Source organism: Pleurodeles waltl, chromosome 7 (assembly GCF_031143425.1).
Source record: "Pleurodeles waltl isolate 20211129_DDA chromosome 7, aPleWal1.hap1.20221129, whole genome shotgun sequence".
NCBI lineage: Eukaryota > Metazoa > Chordata > Amphibia > Caudata > Salamandridae > Pleurodeles > Pleurodeles waltl.
Genome location: NC_090446.1, coordinates 134,203,660 through 134,225,505, shown reverse-complemented (window position 1 = coordinate 134,225,505; position 21,846 = coordinate 134,203,660). Strand labels below are relative to the sequence as shown.

Sequence of the window (21,846 nt, the reverse complement as noted above, 5' to 3'; positions counted from 1 at the left end):
CAAGCAGCAATATTTGAACTTGTGAAGCAACTGATTGTATGAACATCTCAGCACCAAGGCCCACATTTATATTTTTTGACGCAAAACTGTGCAAACGCAGTTTTGTGTCAAAAAGTATAGCGCCAGCTTGCGTCATTCCAAAGCACCAGCCGGGCACCATATTTATGGAATCCCACAAGCCGGCGCAAAGGGTGGGCTAATGTCTGGGAAAATTACGTTATCCGGGTGGGGGTGGCGGTATGGGCACCAAAAAAATGACCCTAGGCTGGTTAGAGGCAAAAAAAATGCCTTTAACCAGCCTAGCTTCATTTCCTGATGTAAAACCATCCATACCACAAGACTCATGTCTTATAAAAGACAGGAGTCTTGCCCACCACCCCAATGGCCAGCACAGGGGACAAGGGTTCCCTGGACATGGCCATTGCATCCAGTGCTATGTAGGCGGGCCCATTTCAGGGCCCCCAATGGCACTTTCAAATGTTTTTAAAAAATATTTAACTCTACTTACAGTACTTACCTGGGATGGGGTCCCCCCCATCCCCTGGTGTCCCTCTGGTGTGGGTGGGGGTGTTCTTGGGGCTTGGGATGGGGGCCTGTGGGCTCTTTGCATGGTGTTTGACCTTGGAAATGGGTCCACAGGTCCCCTAACTCCTGCCCTGACCCAGGTATCAAATAATGGTGCAAAGCAAGCTTAGCGCCATTATTTATGGCCGCCTCCCGCCTGTGCACCATTTTTGCTGCAGAGAATAAATAAGGCACTTGGGGCTTTGAGTGATTTTTGGTACGGGAACTTGCATCTCATTGACGCAAGGTGGTTTCACGCATCCAAAAAATTTCTTTAACTCCAATATTTTTATGCTATACGGGTCAAGCGTCATGTTATGTTTGTGCTGAATCAGTATAAAAAAAACTCTAATTCAGCGCAAAGAAAGTATAAATATGGGCCCAAGTGCATTAGCCCTGTATATTATTTTATCAGTTTACGACCCAAGGAGCAGCAGCTGCACTATAAAAGGGCCACTGCAACGGGGAAGACCAAATTGTGCAACAGGGTTGACTAAATTATATAGCGTAATACTGGATAGTATTTATTATTTTGTCATTTTTTTTATTCATGTTAAAACTGTATGGAAACAAGTTTAATCTTATCAGTACCAGTTTAAAACACAACTACAGCCCAGTTAGCTTTGTGAAGGGCCTTACACCGTGCAGCAACCTGTCACTGCTGTAATTTTTGATCAGTTTAATATGTTTTTTTCTGAAATCAACAAATAATGCAGAAGTTGTCAGATTATGTGGCAAATGTGCATCTGCAGAATCTCATAATTCCAGTGGCCCGACTATAATCTATTTCCGTCTATTCATGTGACAAAATGAGAGAATTTATTGGGAGAGCATAAATGCACAGACACCAGTACCCCAAAAAAGGGTGTCTGTTCTTTTGAGTGCCTTCTAATTACATTAGCAAGCTCCGCCTTCTGTGAGAACCTCAGGAGATTGACAGGAGGCGGGACAGTGGCGGCACTTGCTGTCAGTGGAACCAGGGAAGTGTTGCCAGTGCTCTTCCTTGTATGACAGGCACTTGTACTACTCCTTCCCCTCCTGTATTTGTGTTGCATTAGTGGAACTTGACAAGTCAAAACATTTCAATTATCAGTGTTCTGTTTGCTTAATAAAGTGCCCTAGGCAGGGCCACTGGAAGTATGCGATTCTGTGGCTGCAGCGTATTGCGCATTATTATAGATTTGCCACATTTGCCACACAATCCATTATCTGCTGCATAATTTGCACATTTTACCAAAACAAAATATTTTTTCTAGCTCCAATGGATTGCAAGTCACCAGCAGCAACATATGTTGCTGCGTTATGGAAGGCCTTTTGCAAACAGACTGGTCACTTTTCAGTTTCCTGTTGCTGTATTTCCATATATAAGTGGCAATAGGCGGTGTAACCTTTTCCAGGACAGTGTTGATGTGTAAAAAATAATGAAGTAATACTATTTCAAAATGTGCCACATTCAGCTGAATTTTTCATTCAGAAAGAGAACAGGTGATGGTTTACTGTTCATGGATGGGCCTTGGGTGGGCCACAGGGCCAACTTGGGAGGGCCTGGCCCCCCGCCCACCCTGTGGAACCGGGCCTGCTCAAACGTGTAGCGAATGACCACATCCATGTGGCAGGAGCGTGGTACTGGGGTGGTACGTGGCTGGTGGTGCATTTTGGAGCACTCTGTCACACATACGTCACCGCAGCGTGGTGTGGTAGAGCACTCTCATTTACAGCACATTTTCCATAGAAATGGTCACAAACGTCGAACTGACATGCAGTTTTCCTGCTAAAACTATATAGCAGACAAACAATAAAACGCAGAAGTTTGGTTTCAGCAAATATTTACCATTTACACATCACCAAGGACAGTGTTTTGATCCTGTTAAAATGTTTGTTTCCATTAAGGGTCATTCCCTTATAGGACCAATGAGGAAAATACATTGAATCGGTATTACTGTAAGCCCAATGTCCGCATCTTTTTATCACATTCTGGGACATTTCCATCCACAAATCCACCCTCTACTTGCCATAAACACCGCAAACTCTGTCATTGATGTTCATAGGATAGGATCGGATCCTGGTATTACCGCTGCTTCTCTCGGTAATATCGGAGGTGGTTTCATCATTAACCCGGGCACTCGTCGTCGCCAAAGAAGGAAGTGAGGTCATTTTACCAGTGGAACAGCGAGGGGCACCTTTGTTAAACCAGGGGCTGTTTTCAGCTTCTGTTCTTCATGGGTCCCTGAACAGCCGGGTCAGGGTCGCGGAAGGACACTAGACCGGTCAGGGTGGTTCGGTTAGGGTCTTGGGAGCTCAGGCCTTGGCATTGCTCAGGGGAAAGACTTATGTTCTGGCCCCCACTGTCCCAGTTAAATGTTTGCGCTTCAGGCGCGCGGAGTGACTGGAACCAGTGCACCGGGTCACACCTGGGCGAAGCTGCCAAACCTCTCTGCGGATTAAGAGCACATAGCTGCCGCTGGGTGGGGTTTAGTTCTTTTTTTTCTTTTCGTACATGAACGTTAATTACCTTCCAGAGCAGGGCTCGGAAAGCCCAAGCTCAGGACGAGTCCACTGTGCGTGTGTGTGGCAGGAGCACCGGGGAGAAACGTAGAGCTCGCATTGGACCTGGCAATTGGCCACCTGGACTATGTACCAAGGTCCCCGCCCCCTCCTCCTGGACTCAAGAACCGGGAACTGATTACCATCCACTGTATACCAGGAGCGGCCCCTTCATCAAGGTGCCAGCACCAGGGACTAGCCACCGTGCACCGGATGCACCATCAGGGCCCACTCCACCTCCGTGCAAGGACCAGACTCTAGCCACCCTACACTGGGTGCAACTTCAGGGCCCACTCCACCTGCGTGCAAGGACCAGACTCTAGCCACCCTACACTGGATGCGCCTTCAGGGCCCACTCCACCTGCGTGCAACGACCAGACACTAGCCACCCTACACTGGATGCGCCTTGAGGGCCCACTCCACCTGCGTGCAAGGACCAGAGACCACCGACCTTACACTGGATGCACCTTCAGGGCCCACTCCACTTGTGTGCAAGGACCAGACACTAGCTACCCTACACCAGATGTGCCTTCAGGGCCCACTCCACCTGTGTGCAGTGACCAGACACTAGCCACCCTACACCGGATGCACCTTCAGTGCCCACTCCACCTGCGTGCAAGGACCAGACACTAGCCACCCTACACTGGATGCGCCTTGAGGGCCCACTCCACCTGCGTGCAAGGACCCGACTCTAGCCACCCTACACCGGATGCACCTTCAGTGCCCACTCCACCTGCGTGCAAGGACCAGACACTAGCCACCCTACACCGGATGTGCCTTCAGGGCCCACTCCACCTGCGTGCAAGGACCAGACACTAGCCACCCTACACCGGATGCACCTTCAGGGCCCACTCCACCTGGGTGCAAGGACCAGACACTAGCCACCCTGCACCAGATGCACCTTCAGGGCTCCCTCCACCTGCGTGCAAGGACCCGACTCTAGCCACCCTACACTGGGTGCAACTTCAGGGCCCACTCCACCTGGGTGCAAGGACCAGACTCTAGGTACCCTACACTGGATGCGCCTGCAGGGCCCACTTCCCCACCTGCGTGCAAGGACCAGACACTAGCCACCCTACACTGGATGCGCTTCAGGGCTCACTCCACCCGGGTGCCAGGCTCTGTCGACCCTCCTCCAGATAACAGTGCAAGCCCCTTCAGGTGGGCTCCAGAACCGAGTACTGTCAGCCAACACTGGGTATCAATACCCCCTCCATCTGGTTGCTAGGCCGGGTCATAGCCGCCATTCATCGGACACCAGCAGCCGCTCCTCCAGCCACAGACGATGCTCCGTTCGACCTCGGACCAGACACTAGTCACGTTTCCCTGGAGACCAGGACGCGCCTCTCCTCCTTGGGACGCGGACCAGGCACTGGGCAGCTGTCACTTCTCCCTCTGAAAGTGGTGAGGAGCCAGGGCCGGCACACCCGAGAAGCAACCGAGGGAAGGTAACGCTGAGCCGAGCGGCGAAGGGTACAAAACCAGGACCGGGTCCTCTCCATCAGTACCCTCCCCCTTCCTCCTCTGGGGTTCTGACCATGGGCAACGGCATGAACAAGGTAAGCTGACGTGACCCCTGAATCTCGACTGCGGGCAGTGATGGGAGAGGCGGTCGGGCAACTAAAGGCTTGAGCCAGATGACTGGCTCTGGCTCGGATCGAGGTCCTCTTGGAACCTCGAGCCCAAAACAAGCTAACATTTCACGGGAGGCAGCGTTGAAGCTATGAGTCCTGGTGGCTGTGCTGCCAACCATGCAACATGAGGAACCAGCTCCGAATCCTGGTCTCAGCTCAGCATCCTGCGAATCCCATTATATCCCTCAGTGCGGATTTAAAAAACTGTATAATGTAGTCTGTTGTCAGATGCTGATATCCCTTTGAGCGAGTTTGTATTATGTAAAACCTGCTAAAAATTAGAAGGTGGAGTCCATCACCCACACTCTAATCTCATCCTCCAAGAAGTAGGGATAAAGCATTAACCTTTCATATCAGAAAGAAATTCCCCTCTAGTGGCTGAATTGCATAGTCTGACACGAAAATCTAGGATCAGTCAGGCTTCCCATTTTGACCAAATTGTGTGATCCTCAGCAAATCCTTTATGTAACCAAGTCTTGATTTTTTTGTTCATCATCGCATATGACAGCATCTTCAAATATGTGAGTTCAGGATGTGTACTGTACAAAAACCTCCTTTGTGTTTGATTTAATAGCCTATAGTGTTGCTTCATCCATACTAAGAATCTAGACCACATATCGGGTACACATGAGAATTGACTTGCCTCCTAGGTCGCTAATAGCTTAATCAGCCGATCAAGGCAGGCATGTTTCATTGTTTGAAAACTCTCACTGTTACATTTTTCAATGCAAATATATCATCTGATTTATCAAAGGGATACACCTTGGTGTGTTATAGACTTACATTATTTTGAATTTTGAAGACACCTTATCATGCTCTAACATGATGTTTGTTACATGATTTAAATGCCAAATATTTTCACAGCTCTGCTGTTGCATGGGCTCTTAGAGCCAAAGCCAATCCTTAGCTCAGCTCTCTATGTTCAGGGTCGGACTGGCCTGTTGCGCAAACTGGCAGTGCTAGATGTGGTGGTCTGAGTGGTGAGTGCGTGGACTGGTTTTATGGCTGTGTGTGGCCTGTTTTATAGTCTGGTGTGGCCATTTTTTTGCTGTTGAGTTCCCTGCTATTACCACAAACATTGCATGCAGCAAGGTCAAAGGCATGCAGTGTCCCATACCTGGAAAAACACTTATAAAGAGTGCAGTGGCTGCCACCCGCCAGTAGCAACCGCTGCAAATCCTTTAACAATGAAATGATAATAAACTAAGTTTATTATCTTTTTATTGTTAAAGGGGGGGCATTGGGGATGACAGGGATGAGGGGAGTGCACTGTGCACTCCCCTCAGTGCGCATGTGTGTTTGGCCATCCTTCTCGGGCCAGCGCCGTAGGCTCTCTCCAGCCTGGCACACTGCTGCCAGGCTGAGGAGAGCTGGCACAGGCTCCCAGTCTACCTGCGAGCGCCCTGGATGGGCGCTCCCAGCCAATCCTAATGCTGTTCTGAGCAGAGTCAGGATTGGCCGCAGGGCAGGCTGGGAGCCTGTGCCTGCAGCCTGCTGAGGAGACTGAGGAGCGGCGGCAGAGGGCGTTGTGTAGGTGAGTTTATTTTTAATTTAAAAAAAAATTGTATTAATATTCCCCCGTCCGCCACCCCCGCGCACCGCCTAGCCCTATGTAACACCCATCAGCTGCGAATGAAAGAATATCCTTACAAGTTAAAAACTGCCCCAATGTGCAAATGTAGGCCACTTTTTTAGCAATCTGACTGGCTAGGTTGGGTCACATTCATTTTGGTGCCATGTTTATTTTCTTCCCCAGTCCTACCCTTCCCATGTTAATTTACTCGCTCGCACACCTCTAGTGATGGGTCACCATGCAACCTATGATTCTCTCTCAACCTGAAAATTGAAAGGGCAGGCTAAGGTGGGAGGCAGATAACAATTATTGAGGACTGGGTGGGCTGCATCCTCACATATGTGTGGCTTTTGGGTCGTTCTAATCTCCCAGTGTGTCTAATGGCTGTGCCCTCAGAAAGATACTTTTGAGTGTCCACTCTCTCAGATGTGTGTGGGAGCTGCTTTCATTGTCATACAGCAGTGTATGAGATTGTTGCACTATCCCCGATGTATGTATGAGATGTTGATCTTTTATAGATATGTGTGGGGTTACAGTTACCCAACCATGCGTGTGGCACAGTGCTTAATTTGAGCTGGTGGTTTCCTGTGCTTGGCACCAGCCCCTAATTGTCAACACTGGCACTTATGACAGTTTGCCACATGATGGAGCTGTTTGACTAATTTAGAGGTGAATACAACAGGAGTTGTTTACTAATTGAAGATACATTAATCAATCAATCAAAAAACTTTGTAGAGCGCGCTACTCACCCGTGGGGGTCTCAAGGCTCTGGGGGGTGGGGGGTGGAACGAGGGGGGGCAGGGAGGGTCACTGATTGAACAACCATGTCTTGAGGTTCTTTCTGAAAACCAGTAGGTCTTTGGTTTTGCGAAGGTCAGTGGGGAGGGAGTTCCAGGTTTTGGGGGCGAGGTAGGAAAAAGACCTGCCTCCTGTGGTGGTGCGTTGGATGCGGGGGACTGTGGCTAGGGCGAGGTCGGCTGATCGGCGGTTACGTGTGGGAGTGTGGAAGTTAACTCTTTCGTTGAGGTAGGTTGGGACGGTGTTGTGGAGGGATTTGTGTGCGTGGATGAGGATCTTGAATGTGATTCTCTTGTCTATGGGGAGCCAGTGAAGGGATTTGAGGTGTGGTGAGATTTGTTTGTGGCGGGGGAGGCCCAGGACGAAGCATGCAGCTGTGTTCTGGATTCTCTGGAGTTTGCATTTGAGTTTGAGTGTGATGCCGGCGTAGAGGGCGTTACCGTAGTCCAGTCTGCTGCTGATGAGTGCGTGGGTGACTGTCTTTCTGGTTTCTGGGGGAAACCAGAAATTAAAAGCCCCCAAGCTATTCATATAGCTTTGGGGGCGAGCAATAGTCTGAATTGTCATACTTGTAAGAGTGTGGGGTGCAGTCTAACAGTCGTTCGTGAAGTTGCACTCTCAAAGAGGTATGTGTGTGAGTACCCTCGAGATGGCACCTACGTGTAGGAGAGTTGCGCCAAGTTATCACGCGGAGAGGTGTGTGGATGTTGCTGCACTTCAGAAGGTATGTGTGTGTTGGGGGGGCGGGTACTAGGGCAGAACAGGTACAGTAAGAGCTGCCCTCGCGCAAGAGATAGAGGTGGGATACACACTCAGAAAAGAGGTGTGGGAGGAAGCTGCACACAGAGGGGCTGGGTAGGCTTGTGGGGTTGGGGCTGATCCCTCACAGAGGAAGCATGTCTGACTACTATGTTTTGCTTCTTTGATTACAGATTCTCCCCAGTCTTTACCTTGGAAGTCTTGCAGGTGAGTAGTGCAAAGTTCTACTACGTGAGTACAGAGGAACTCTTTTTAGAGGGTCCTAGGAATTCTGATAAAAGAGTACTGGTTCCCATATTAGAGATCTGAGGAGGCCAGATATGAGAGAACTTATGAGCTCTGATGGCATGAAAAATAAGGAGCTGGGATAGGAGATGACTGAAATGCCCAGGAAGGAGAGTAATGAGAGCTCTGATAGGGGAGTACTCATGACCTTTGATAGTTGAGAAACGAGGAGCTGTAATAAGAGCATATGTAGGGGCTCTGCTTGGAAAGGACAGAGGAGTTCTGTTAGCAGACAATGGATAGCTCTGTGAGGAGAGCACAGAGGAGCTCTGACAGAAGAGTAACTAGGAGCTCTGGGAGTAGGGTATTGAGGAGTTCTAATAGAGTACTGAGGACCTCTGTTGGAGAGAAATGAGAGCGGTCATAGGACAGTACTGAGAATCTCTGGTGGGAGAACAGTCTGAGACATGGTAGGAGATTAGTAGGAACACTGATGCTGGAGAATCCCGAGGACCTCTGATAGGAAAGTACCAAGAAGTTCAGATAGAAGAGTACAGAGGAACTCTGATAGGAGAGTAGCAGGAGCTCTAAGATGAGAGTATCCAGAAGCTCCAACAGGAGAGTAACAGGAGTTCTGATAGAAGAGTACTGATGAGGGTACTAAAGTGTTCTAATAGGAGAGTGGCTGTGAGAGGAGAGGAGAGAAGTGAGGAGCACTGGCAATAGAATAATACAGAGCTCTGATAGGAGAATGCTTAATTTTTCTGGTAGAAGAGTGCTGAGGAGCTATGTCAGACGAGTAACAGGAGCTCTGATACAATACTGAAGTGTTCAGGTAGGACAAAACCTAAGTGTTCTTGTTGGTGAGTACTTAGAAGCTATGACTGGTGAATAGCTCTCACCGGAGAAAACTGAACGTTTCTGGTTTGAGAATACTTAGAAGCTATGGCAAGTGAATATCAATAGCTCTGATAGGAAAAAACTGAAGCGTTCTGGTTAGAGAGTAATGAGAAGATGATAACAAGAGAAAAACACAAAGCTCTAAAAGGAAAATACTAAAGTATTCTGGTAGAAGAGTACTGAGGTGCTCTGGTAGAAGGCCAGTGGAAGTTCTGATAGGAGAACACTGAAGTGTTCTGGTTGGAGAGTACTGAGAAGATGTGACAGGAGAGTAACAGGAGCTTGGACATTGGAATAATGAAGTGTTCTGGTAGGAAGTGCTAAGGAGCTCTGACAGGAGCATAGTGGAATCTCTGAAAAGAGGACACTGAAGTGTTCTGGTAGAGAGTACTGAGAAGCTCCAACCGGACAGTAATGGACCTCTCATAGGAGAATACTGAAGTGTTTTGGTAGAGAGTACCGAGGAGCTCCAATATGAGAGTTGTGGAATTTCTGATAGGAGGTGTTGAAGTGTTTTGGTAGAGAATGTTGAGGAGCTCCAATAGGAGAGAAGTGGAATCTCTGAGAGGAGAATACTGAAGTGTTCTGATCGAGAGTACTGAGAACCTCCAATAGGAGAGTTGTGGAATTTTTGATAGGAGGATACTGACGTTTTTTGGTAGAGGGTGCTGAGGAGCTCCAATAGGAGAGTAGTGCAATCTCTGATAGGAGGATACTGAAATGTTCTGGTAGGGGAGTGGCTCTGATAGGAGAGTTATGGAATCTCTGATGGGAGGATACTGAAGTGTTCTGGTAAGACAGTAATGAGGAGCTCCGATAGGGGCAGATTATAATCTTTGATAGGAGGATATGAAGTGTTCTGTAGAGAGTACTGAGGAGCCCTGATAGGGGAGTAGTGGAATCGATGATAGGAGAATACTGAAGTGTTTTGGTAGAGAGTACTGAGGAACTCCGATAGGAGAATAGTGGACTCTCTGATAGGAGGATAGTGAAGTGTTCTGGTAGAGAGCACTGAGGAGCTCCAATGGGAGAGTAGTGGAATCCCTGACAGGCGGATACTGAAGTGTTCTGGTAGGAGAGTACTGAGGAAGTCCCATAGGAGAGTAATGGAATCTCTGATAGGAGGATACTGATGTGTTTTGGTAGAGAGTTCCGAGGAGCTTCAATAGGAGAGTAGTGGAACCTCCCATAGGAGGATACTGAAGTGTTCTGGTAGAAGAGTACTAAGTAGCTCTGACAGGAGACTTGTTGAATCTCTGATAGGAGGATACTGAAGTGTTCTGGTAGAGAGTACTGAGGAGGTTCCATAGGAGAGTAGTGGAATCTTTCATAGGAGGATACTGAAGTGTTCTGGTAGGAGAGTACTTAGAAGCTATGGCAGATGAATAACAATAGCTCTGATAGGAGAGTTGTGGAATTTCTGAGAGGAGGATACTGAAGTGTTTTGATAGAGGGTGCTGAGGAGCTCCTACAGAAGGGTAGTGCAATCTCTGATAGGAGGATACTGAAGTGTTCTGGTAGAGAGTACTGAGGAGCTTTGAGAGGAGAGTAGTGGAATCTCTGATAGGAGGATACTGAAGTGTTCTGGTAGGAGAGTACGTAAAAACTATGGCAGGTGAATAACAATAGCTCTGATAGGAGAAAACCAAAGTTTTCTAGTTTGACATTAATGAGCAGCTATGACAAGAAAATAACACGGAGCTCATATAGGAAAATACTAAAGTATTCTGGTAGAAGAGTACTGAGGTGATCTGGAAGAAGAGCAGTGGAAGTTCTGATAGGAGAACACCGAAGTGTTCTGGTTGGAGAGTACTGAGAATATGTGACAGAAGAGTAACAGGAGCCTGGACATTGAAATACTGAAGTGTTCTAGTAGAGCGTACTAAGGAGCTCTGACAGGAGCATTGTGGATTCTCTGATAAGAGGATACTGAAGAGTTCTAGTAGAGAGCACTGAGGAGCTCCGATAGGAGAGTACTGGAATCTTCCATAGGACGATGCTGAAGTGTTCTGGTAGGAGGGTACTGAGGAGCTCCGAGAGGAGAGTTGTGGAATCTCTGAAAGGAGGATACTGAAGTATTCTAGTAGAAAGCACTGAGGAGCTCCGATAGGAGAGTACTGGAATCTTTCATAGGAGGATACTGAAGTGTTCTGGTAGGAGGGTGGCTCTGAGAGGAGAGTAGGGGAATCTCGATAGGAGGATACTAAAGGGTTCTGGTAGAGAGTACAGAGGAGCGTTGATAGGAGAGTAGTGGAATCTCTGATAGGAGGATCCTGAAATGTTCTGGTAGGGGAGTGGCTCTGATAGGAGAGAACTGAGGAGCACTGACAGGAGGATTTCATGGACCTCTCATAGGAGAGCAGTCTGAAGCCCCAGTACCTGGGTGTGGAGGGTCACTCACAGGTGATCCCCTTGAGCCCTAAAAAAGAGCACTCATAATTGTGGCTGATGTCATGTGCCTCCCCCTAGTGTTGGTGAGTGTCACTAGCCAGAGCACATTGTTAAGCCTGTCAGGTAATCCTGCATGGATCCTGCCGCCGGTTACACTCTCTGATTGGTTCTTTAGTTATGTTTAGAAACACAGTACTATGTGCAATTAGATGTTTTAAATTTCTTTATTACAGGTGATCACGGAGAAACAACTGATACACTAAATCATTCTACTGTGAGGAGCTATGGTTTTAAGCTATGAAGAAGTAATTATTGTTCGTCTGTTACAGAGGATGATAAATTATTGTTTTATTATCATAAAATCATAAAAAAATTAAATTTAGTGTCATAGAAAAATATACACACCAATATCAGGACTACAGTATCAGTTGATTCGATTTAAAATAGAGTCACAGAACAAATAGGGGCAGACGGAATGGTTAGCACTTTAAAACATAAAGTTGTGGAGATGCGTCTTAGTATGTTTCAGCTGCGTGGGCCTATATAGTGCCTTCGTCAAGACCCTAATTAATCTGTAGTCCTTGTCAAACACACAACTCAATATAAAATTAGGAGAGTTATACCATGTAAATTGACAATTCTTTTTGGATTAACAGACTTCTAATAAGTAGTCTGGTGGTACGTAGAATAGGTTGTCGTAGAACAGAAATTAAAGTCTTCTGCAAAACCATGCATACTAGGTGGGACATTTAGTGGTCAGCAGCAAGATGACAGGTTCTCTACCTAGGATCATTTTTAGGACCCCTGAGATGTACCCCAAACAGCATCTTTTCAGTCCTGGCCTTACCTCCTAAAACTCACTTTCACCATGTTTAAATGTAAGCAAACAAAGACTAAGGGGGTCATTCCGACCCCGGCGGTCAAGGACCGCCGGGGCCGGGGATGCGGGAGCACCGCCAACAGGCTGGCGGTGCCCCGCAGGGCATTCTGACCGCGGCGGTTTGGCCGCGGTCAGACCAGGAAAACCGGCGGTCTCCCGCCGGTTTTCCGCTGCCCTGGGAATCCCCCATGGCGGCGCAGCTTGCTGCGCCGCCATGGGGGATTCCGACCCCCTCACCGCCATCCTGTTCCTGGCGGTTCCGACCGCCAGGAACAGGATGGCGGTGAGGGGTGTCGTGGGGCCCCTGGGGGCCCCTGCAGTGCCCATGCCAAGAGATGCAAAAAGATACACCTGTAGGAGTAAAAACTCTACCTGTAGTGTCCAAGGCTTTGACATCAGAAACTGTTCTGCAAGAAACTAAGCAAAGTAACATTTTGAGGATGTTTAGCTGAAATGGCAGATCTAAAGTTATTTACTGTCCTGTATGTTAGTCCCTGCACTGCAACATGAGACAAGAAATTAACTATCATTTGCACTGAGGCCCCCAAGGGATCCACACTCCTTTAACCACACCAATCCAACCATCTCCTCCAAGTGGAGGCATATCATTTATGGGTACTAGGTGCCAAGGATTGGGAAAGGAAGAATTTAGTGTCTTCTGAAAATTCAGGACCTTGAGGGGGTCCCCTAATATCCTCCAGGCCACGAGTACCAACTGTTCCTCCAGAATCAGAGGGTGCGGATTCCCCATGGGATCCATCAATAGGTCCCACGAAGGGAAGATTTGAACTGGGGCAGCACAACATAAGGTCAGTGCCACTGGAAACCAAGACTGGGCTTTCCAGCACAGGGTTACCAGAATCAATTCTGCTCTCTGACGAATTACTTGCAAGAGAAGTCGATAGATCATGGAAAACGGGGGAAAGGCGAAATGTACGTCCCCCGTCCAGTTCTGGAGAAAAGCATCTGAGCTGAGGGCACTGGGATCCGGTCTCCAACTGAAAAAGAGCGGAAGAAGAGAATTCAGTTGGGAGGCAAACAGATCTATTGTGCACGGACCCCAGAGATGATTCAAGAATTGAAATATCCTGGGGTGAAGACACCAATCTCTGGCATCTCTCAGGTGCCTGGAATTCCAGTCTGCTACTATATTCACCTTCCCCGGAATATATTCAGCCGATACAGAAATCTGATGTGCTCGACAAAAATGCCAGAAGTCCTTGGCAATCTCTGCCAGCATCCTGGACCGGGTTCCCGCCCAGTTTGTTGATGTATCAAATGCTGAAATATTGTCTATTTTCAGGAGAATACAGCATTTCGATTTGGATGGGGACAACGTCTTCACTGCAAACAAACCCGCCAGAAGTTCTAAGTAGTTAATATGCATATGAAGTTCCTCTGGGGCCCAACGACCCCCCGTCTCTATCTGGCCACACCTGGGACCCCAGCCCCATCTGCTGGCATCTGATTCTATGATCACTTCCGGAACTGAGGCGAAAATAACCCTGCCATTCCAGGCCTCCATATGATTCACCCACCATTGAAGTTCCGTCCGGGCTTCGTGAGACAGGACAGTCAATTCGGAATACGCCAGACCTTTGCGCAGGTGAAGGATCTTCAACCTTTGAAGAGCACGATAGTGCAGGGGTCCCGGAAAAATGGCTCGAATAGATGATGCTAGGAGGCCCACCAGATGGGCAAGAACCCTCAAGGAAATCGAATGAGCAGCCAAAGCTTTCCTCAACTCTTTCTTGATAGCCAGTCTTTTGGTTAGTGGTAACTTCAACAGAGTTGCTATGGAGTCTATCCTGAACCCTAAGAATTCTATATTCTGTACTGGTTGAAGCTGATATTTCTCTACGTTGATTATGAACCCTAAATCCTGCCGGAGCTGAGTGGTCCATGAAAGATGGAGACGGGCCAGATGCTCCTCTTGGGCCATAATGAGAATGTCGTCTATATGGATTATCAAGCAAACTCCTTTCTCTCGTAACCACTGCATCACAGGTCGCATTACTTTTGTGAAGTACCATAGGGCCAAGGAAAGGCCGAAAGGAAGGGCGGAAAACTCGTAACATCGGTTCTTCCAAAGAAACTGAAGGAGAATGCGATGTGGGACAAAAATTGGAATGGTCAAATATGCGTCTTTGAGATCCAGACGGACCATTCAGTCTCCTTCCCGTAGGAGATCCCTGAGAAGATGGATACCCTCCATCTTGAAATGTCGATAAAATATCCATGAATTGAAATGTCTCAGGTTGAGGACTAAACAAGCCCCCTCTCCCTTCTTCTGAACCAGAAATATCATACTTATAAAACCTCTTGGGTGAGGGCATGATCCGACAATCGCCCTTTTTTGGAGAAGAGTCTCTAACTCCTGATCTATGAAAAGTATCTCTTGTTGGGAAAAATGAAGAGGAGGCGGGATCTCGGTTTGTTGGGGCTCTGAGTAAAACTCTAGTTGATATCCTGAAATTGTGTCTAACACCCAAGCGTCTTGCATAATCAACAGCCAATTTTGAACAAATAGACTTACTCTTCCCCCCAAGATAACATCTTTGTAAGAGATTAGCTTTACCTGTTTGAGAGGTATTCTGGTTGTAGTATCCTCCCATGTGAGGTCCTTTGGAGTTGCGACCCCAGTAACCACGACTTCTGTTTGGATAGAAGTTGGAGTTGGATTGGTAGTTGGAATCTCCACGGTTTCTTTGGTAGGGACGAGAGGTCTGGGAGGAGAAACGGCCTGACAAAAGACCTCTGAAACGTCCGGCCCTTTGAAAAAGGCCACTTTTAATTGAAGTCTGGGCCTTGTCTAGAGCTGAAAACGTAGCCAGGTATTTGGCAAGATCTTTCACAAACTTGTCGCAGAACAAAAGGCCTTTAGCAGCCGGCCCAGCATCCGCTGAAGCCAATTCTGCAAGCTTGTGGTCAATGCGTAATAAAAGTGACTTCCTGCGTTCCGTGGACATTGAACAACTAGCATTGTCCAGTAAGCAAATGGCTCTTTGTGACCATTGCAACAAAGTGTCTGGATCAATGGGTTCCTGGGATTCTTTGGCTGAAACTGCAAGGTCCAGGATCTTGGTTAGAGGACCAGCGATATCTAGAAGTTTATCCTGGCATCCGCTCCAGACCCTGTCAATACCCTTCTTCGGGTATTTGGAATTTTTTTAAAGAAACGTCATCATATGCGGGTCTAATTCAGGAGTCTCTGCCACTTCTCCCTCGAGAGCTGGCCGAGGGCATTCTGAACGAAGAGTACTACGAATGTCTTTTTCAAAGCTCTTTCTGAGTCTGAATTGTACATAAGTAGCCACTTCTGGACAAGGATTCCATTCCGATGATTTGTGATGAATGATAGTGTCCGGATCAAAAAGCAGGTTCTTCGCCAGAGGGGGAGAAAAGTCCAGGTTCTCATAATGCCATTTTTTGTATTTGTGCTTACCTTTGTGCTTGTCAAATGAGGACTTATCCTCAGAATCAGATGTGGAAGAGGCGTCTGATGAAGTACACCCTGATTGTGTCTTTGGATCAGAGCCCTGATCAAAAAATGTGCCATATTCGTGATCAATTAACACCGAATTAATGGTGTGCTCAAAGGGTTCCACATCAGACCGGCCAGGCTCATTTATTTCAACCTCATTTGGGGTGGGGTTCCCCGAGCCTGCACCAAAATGCCTGCGGCCAAAATTAAATAGAGGCTGAGCAAAAGGGCACAAGGCCTTCACCAAGGCCTTATTTACAGAGTCTTGCACATGGTAATCAAGAGCCTCAGCAAGGCGTTCCTCCATGTGTTGGCCCTCTGAATATTCCCCATAGTAGTCATCTTGACTTGCCATGATGGCGAAAATGTAAATATTAATTAGAGGTCCCAGGAAAAATGCTGCAAAAAAGGCCAGCAAGCGGGGGGGGGGGAAAACCTGGTGCCAAAAAGGTCAACAGACCTTTGCCGGTTATTTAATAGTCAAAGGAGCTCAAATATTGAAAAAATACTTTGGAAGGGAGAGGGAGGGGGTGCCTGGCACTATCCCCTCAAGCAAAGCTCTAGACGTATTGTTACAGCCCCCACCGGGCGTAAATTGAGGAGCTTGGAGTCGGCAGGCTTCCACTTCACAGGCTGCCGATCGCGCGCTGGCAAACTTGAAAGAATAGAGCTTTGCGCAAGCGTGACCGCAGCCAAAGAAAGCGGACTGTCGAGCAGAGACTGTGCTCCTTCAAAGGCCCCCCTGAAAGACCGTTTCCACGGTAACGCGGCAAAGCCGCTAACAATAGAAAAAACACCGGCGCTTGAAGGAAAACTGCTGCACCTGAACAACTTTAGTTAAACACAGAATAAACACAATATAGATTTAGAAAAACAGTTGAAATATAGCGACAGGTTAGGCCTATTTTTACATCCCCAACATCAGATATTCACTCTCATTCTCATTTCATGTTCTCTCTGTCATGTACCCTCTGACATTGTCTCACATACATACACTCACTGTCAATATCTGTCTCCTACTGTTTCTAACTCTCATTCACTCTAACATCCACTGTCATACACTCACCATTTTATGATGTGACACTGACTAACAAATTCAGTGCCAATAACGCAAGGTCACCCAGATGCATGCACGTTTATATACACACACTACCACTCTCTTAGACTTGCAGTCTCACACTTGCACACTGCCAGACACGCTGCCTTCTGCTGCCCCACAAGGTGTCATATTGTATCCTACACACATACTCTCTCACAAACTCATTGCCTCTCACGCTTTAGTAATCTCGATCACTTTGGCATGGGAGCTACCTTAGTCCTTGAAGTGTATCCGTATACCCATCAGTGGTGTAGCAATGGTGCCATGCGCCCCAGTCCAGGCAAAAGGGCCAGACTAACTGATGGGTGAGGAGTAAAATAGAGCAATAATCAGTATTCAGTAGGCCTCTTACACCTCTGGCACCTGGTGCCACTGCGCCTGCTGCAGCATTGATAGCGATGCCCCTGATGCCCATTGTGGAACAACAACTGAGCGCATTTCCTGGAAAGTGGAGACCTCCTGAGAGGAGCGCGTGTTGCCTTTTCTATAGCTCCTTCTGTTAAAAAAGCCACTTCTTGGTGTTGCACCACATCTTGATGCCACAAGCTTCTTGATTTATAGCGCTGTCTATAGGAGTCAAGTTCATCAGCAGCTACAGAGTCAAACTACAGAAAAACCGTGCTAGAGGTGTCTCTCATAGCTTCAAAGAACTTATCAAAAGACTTCTTATCTGCTAACAAATTTACTTGGTGTGGATTGCTCTCTGGCCTTAGTCCTGTCAAATGTTCTCTGTAGCTGGCCATTCCACCTGCTGTGCACTCATCTGTGCCATAAGATGCTGGTAGGAACAGGGCACTAACACCTGACAAAAGCATTAAATTCATGGGGCCATATGGCTGAAAGTTTTGCATATGCAAACAGATCTTGTGCATGTCTTTAAGGAACTTTTTGCACCCTTCATTTCCATAGAAAGTCTATTTTTGCCCTTTGTATATTTTGCACTTGTGCAAGCGCAAAATACATGGAGTGTAAAAAATGCTTTCTGTGTAATTGAAACATGCAAAAAGGTCGCCAATGAAACATGCATCTGTCTAGTCTATTACACATACAAAACTGTTCGCGATAAGGCCTCATGGTTCTCCTTACATTCTTTTCAAATGGATAGCACATGCGGCCAGCCAACCAGCCAAACCAGAGGCTTCTCATGTCCTTACTAATATGAGGCCTGCCATAGGCGTACCATGCACCCAGCATACCAGAAGCCTGCCATGTGTATGCCATATACCAAGCTAACAGGAAGAGACTTGTGCAATACACATCCCCTGTGCCCAGTTTATTAGAGCCCTCTCTTCATTATCTCATGAGTCTTCCCAATCAAATTTCTTCTCTTGCCTGGAGTACTTCATATGCCCAGCCTACCACAGGCCTCTCATGGTATTTCATTTGCCAGGATTTTTTGGGTACTGATGTGTGAATATTTTGTGCCCATTTCATTGGAGCCAAGCCATAAGCATCTTCCAAAGGCATCCCATTCGTTCAGTCCATTAGAGCCTAGAAGCATCTCAGAGATTATTTAACTTGCCCTTCTGTTACTAATAAACAGGTTGAACGGGGCACAATGAAAACAATTATTGCAAGTATTGCTGCAATTACCTGTCACACTTGCAATAACAGTCTTGCAATAATAGCCTTCAATGCCTGCCTTGCTCTGCCTGTTTTTTTAATAATATTAGAAATCCCTGCCCATTCCCTGTGAAGGCCAACACCCACTTTCCCAGGCAGAGTCTGTAAAACTGTTTGTAATGAATGCCAAGGCTAGAAGCTCACACCCAGCACGAGTATGCTGAAAAATTAAAATCTGTGCCAGCTAGACACAGGATGCAGCATGCACTATTAGAGGCTGTTACTTTGGGATTGGGAGGCTTGCAACCCTCGGCCCTGCACAGCATATGGGGGTGTTTGTTATGCCTCCACAGAGACTGCTTTCAGTGAAGAGGTAGCTTGCGGTTACATTTCATGTCAGAACATTTAAGTAGAAACTGCACCGCCAAAAAGAAATGCTTCTATTAATAAATCCCCGTTCAACATTATCAGTACTTAACCTAGTCCTTTTTTTAGTCAGGAGGGTCACCTTAGCATGTGGATTAAATTGCTGCTTTAAGAGAAACATTCTCACTTAAAGTGGTAATTCAGGTGAACATAATCCCATAACATGCCATAAATGGGGATTGAGTCTCTGTGAGAATCTGCAAAAAAAGTGCAGTGAAACTGTAAAATTAGTATTTCAATTTACAGATGAGACATTTGAAATAAGGCTGAAAATGTTCTTAAACAAAAATATCCTTCTGGCTGAACTGATTGCCAAGCATGTGTGGTTTTGAAGGTTACTGAAATAATTTAAAAGATAGGTCACAATCCTGTAGAATAACCATAGAGTACATTGTTTCATGTGCTAAACTGACACTGACAAGAAAGATTTTTCTATAAACATAAAGCTCTGCCAGAAATGTTAGGGCACTATGATGGGTGCTACATTCATGCCAAATCATGAAATTGTTCTAAAGTAAGTTAACCAGTACAGAGAGAAGGCTACCCATTGGTAAAAGGCACATTGATTATATTTTTCATATTTGGCCATACACAAAACAACTCTTGATGTATTTTATAAATGACAGAAAAATACAAGCCAAGAACTTAAACAGAATAAGTTAACTTTAGACATCCTTACTTTTTGCACTGAAGGAAAACTTATAAAGCACAAAACAAAACAAACAACAATATGCGTACTATTAAAATGCTAAAGTAATAAACCTAAGCCCTGAAAGGTAATTTGCCCTGTCATATGCTACATTTCATTGTATTAAACAAAACTGCAGTAGAAAACTATTTGTGCTTTATGGCAATGACAAGCCAGAAAACTGTCACAGGTTATCCCAAAGAATTAGTCCACTCAGCCTGAAAATGAACGTTGTTCACAAACCCAGATGCACTTCTTGATACATCACAAAACATTTTGCCTTGTCATTGATCATTTGTCACAACATTTGGCCTCCTAACCATATCAAATTAAGAAGCTTATCTTAAGCAATGGGTACAGGTTTTTGTAGGCAGGAAAGTGCCCCATGTTTAAAATAATTTGAGTTTTATAAGAAAATAACACACGGTTTGACTGATCATCATGTCAGGAAATACCCCAAAGGAGCACAAGCTCTCACTTTGACAGGATTCTGGGTTTTGCTGCAGTGATGAGGGCACTACAAATGTGGCAGGTGTGCTGCATGCCCCTTTTCAGTAAACATCAAAATCTTCCAGAAAATGATTAATACTTGAAACTGTGAGTTTGACAAGCTATGCAAGGCAGAAAATAATCTATCTTGTGAAATGTGTATGTAATCAAATACACAGTGGCACAATGCCGCATTCCTGAACATCACTGGTCAAGTATGAAATATAACACACCCCTTTAGTAAATCCCTACTCATATGAATGGCCATCTAGTGATGGTGTGTTGTTGGGTTTTATAAATAAAGTAAAACTGATCACAAGAGGCACCAATGTTGACAAACATCCCACACCTGCAGAAAATAACTGGAGCCATTCTTTGTTCTTAAATTACTTTAAAGAATGGCACAGCAGCAGACATTTTCAACTCTATTATATATATATATATATATTTATATATATATATATATATATATATATATATATATATATATATATATATATATATATATATATATCTGGGAGAGTATTTTGCTGCTTCCTTCTACATAGGATATTCTAATTTTGATGTGTTGACATATTTTCTTCCTCTTTCTAAATGTATCTTTAATTAAAATTACAGCATTCTGCAGTTTTTTTCCTGAGCTCCTAAAATAACCTTACTTCCTAAAGACCAGGGTGTGGAACCTTTTTTACAAATGATTTACTCTTCAAAATATATACCATGCAGCAACACAATTTCAATCACTCTCAATATTGAGATATTTGACCATTGTAATTTGTTTCATAAGCTTATGATTAGCTCTGCAGCTTCTAGTTTGGTATTCTGAAGTCTCACACTAAGAGTTTGAGCTTTTGATATGTTTTCATACATATTTTTTTTAAACAAACATATATTTTTCACCAAGATTTGTTTCACTCCTTTTTATTGATATGACAGAGATACAAACTACTGTTGTTTCCATGTATGAATGTGATGATGCCAGGACATTCATCTGAACTTGGCTTTATGCATAATATTTCTTTCATTGACTTCTTTGTGCAGTTCGAATGTTTCCTAGATTTTTCATCTGGAGGTCTCTGAGCCAGAGAAAAAGTTTGCACTGGACATTGTCTGCTAAACAAAGCATCAAACTCTAATAAAGCAAGCACTCTTATGATCTTCTGGTGAACTTCACATCGTCCTTGATATTCGCTGTGCTGACTTATTTTAATTTTAATTGCTTCTAGATTCCTCTCGATCCTTCTTTCCTTTAAGTTCTTACAAAACGATTTATAACTTTTTGTTGGAAAATTAATGCTCAAAGTTCTGATACAAAAATATATCTTCTCTTTCTAATCTGTATCATTTTCTACAACTTCTTGTCTTTGCAACATCATTGAGTAAGAAACATATCCTAATCCTACATGGATTGATTATACACTCTTGCATCTTATTAGAAATTTATTTTAGTTCTGTTCAACCAAATATAGACAGACTTAAATTTGGCTAGGCTATCCCTGGGGGGAGCTGCTTCTCTCTATTCCACAAGTTTGAACCCTCCAAAAGAAATAATCACCATGCGTGTCCACCGTGCGTCCTTGACAGCTTCCTATTAGCTTTCTATTACACAAGTTATATGTTCTAAGATAAAGTCCATCCTGCTGACAAATTCCAGTGAGAAATTTCTCTCCTGTCAGTCATTTTCTTCTGCCAGGAGAGGCAATCATGAACTAGTTCAAATAATGTTACAAAAAAACAAGGTAGCACTGGTATTTCCTCTTTGCCTCATATTTTCAATTTAGATATTCACTGAAGTAAATTCCTTCTTGGATTAAATGACCAACTCACTA

The 21,846-nt window shown here is 45.5% G+C and overlaps 1 protein-coding gene across 1 annotated transcript in view; it reads left to right on the top strand.

The window, feature by feature from the left end:
- The first annotated feature begins 3,062 nt into the window (after positions 1 to 3,062).
- The window catches only part of DUSP15 (dual specificity phosphatase 15), a 64,735-nt gene continuing 45,951 nt past the window's right edge, over positions 3,063 to 21,846 (top strand). The window contains exons 1-2 of the mRNA XM_069243370.1: positions 3,063 to 4,667; positions 8,046 to 8,079. Of these exons, the coding sequence (XP_069099471.1) occupies positions 4,647 to 4,667; positions 8,046 to 8,079 (55 nt within the window). The 5' untranslated portion in view covers positions 3,063 to 4,646. The remainder of the gene's footprint in view (positions 4,668 to 8,045; positions 8,080 to 21,846) is intronic.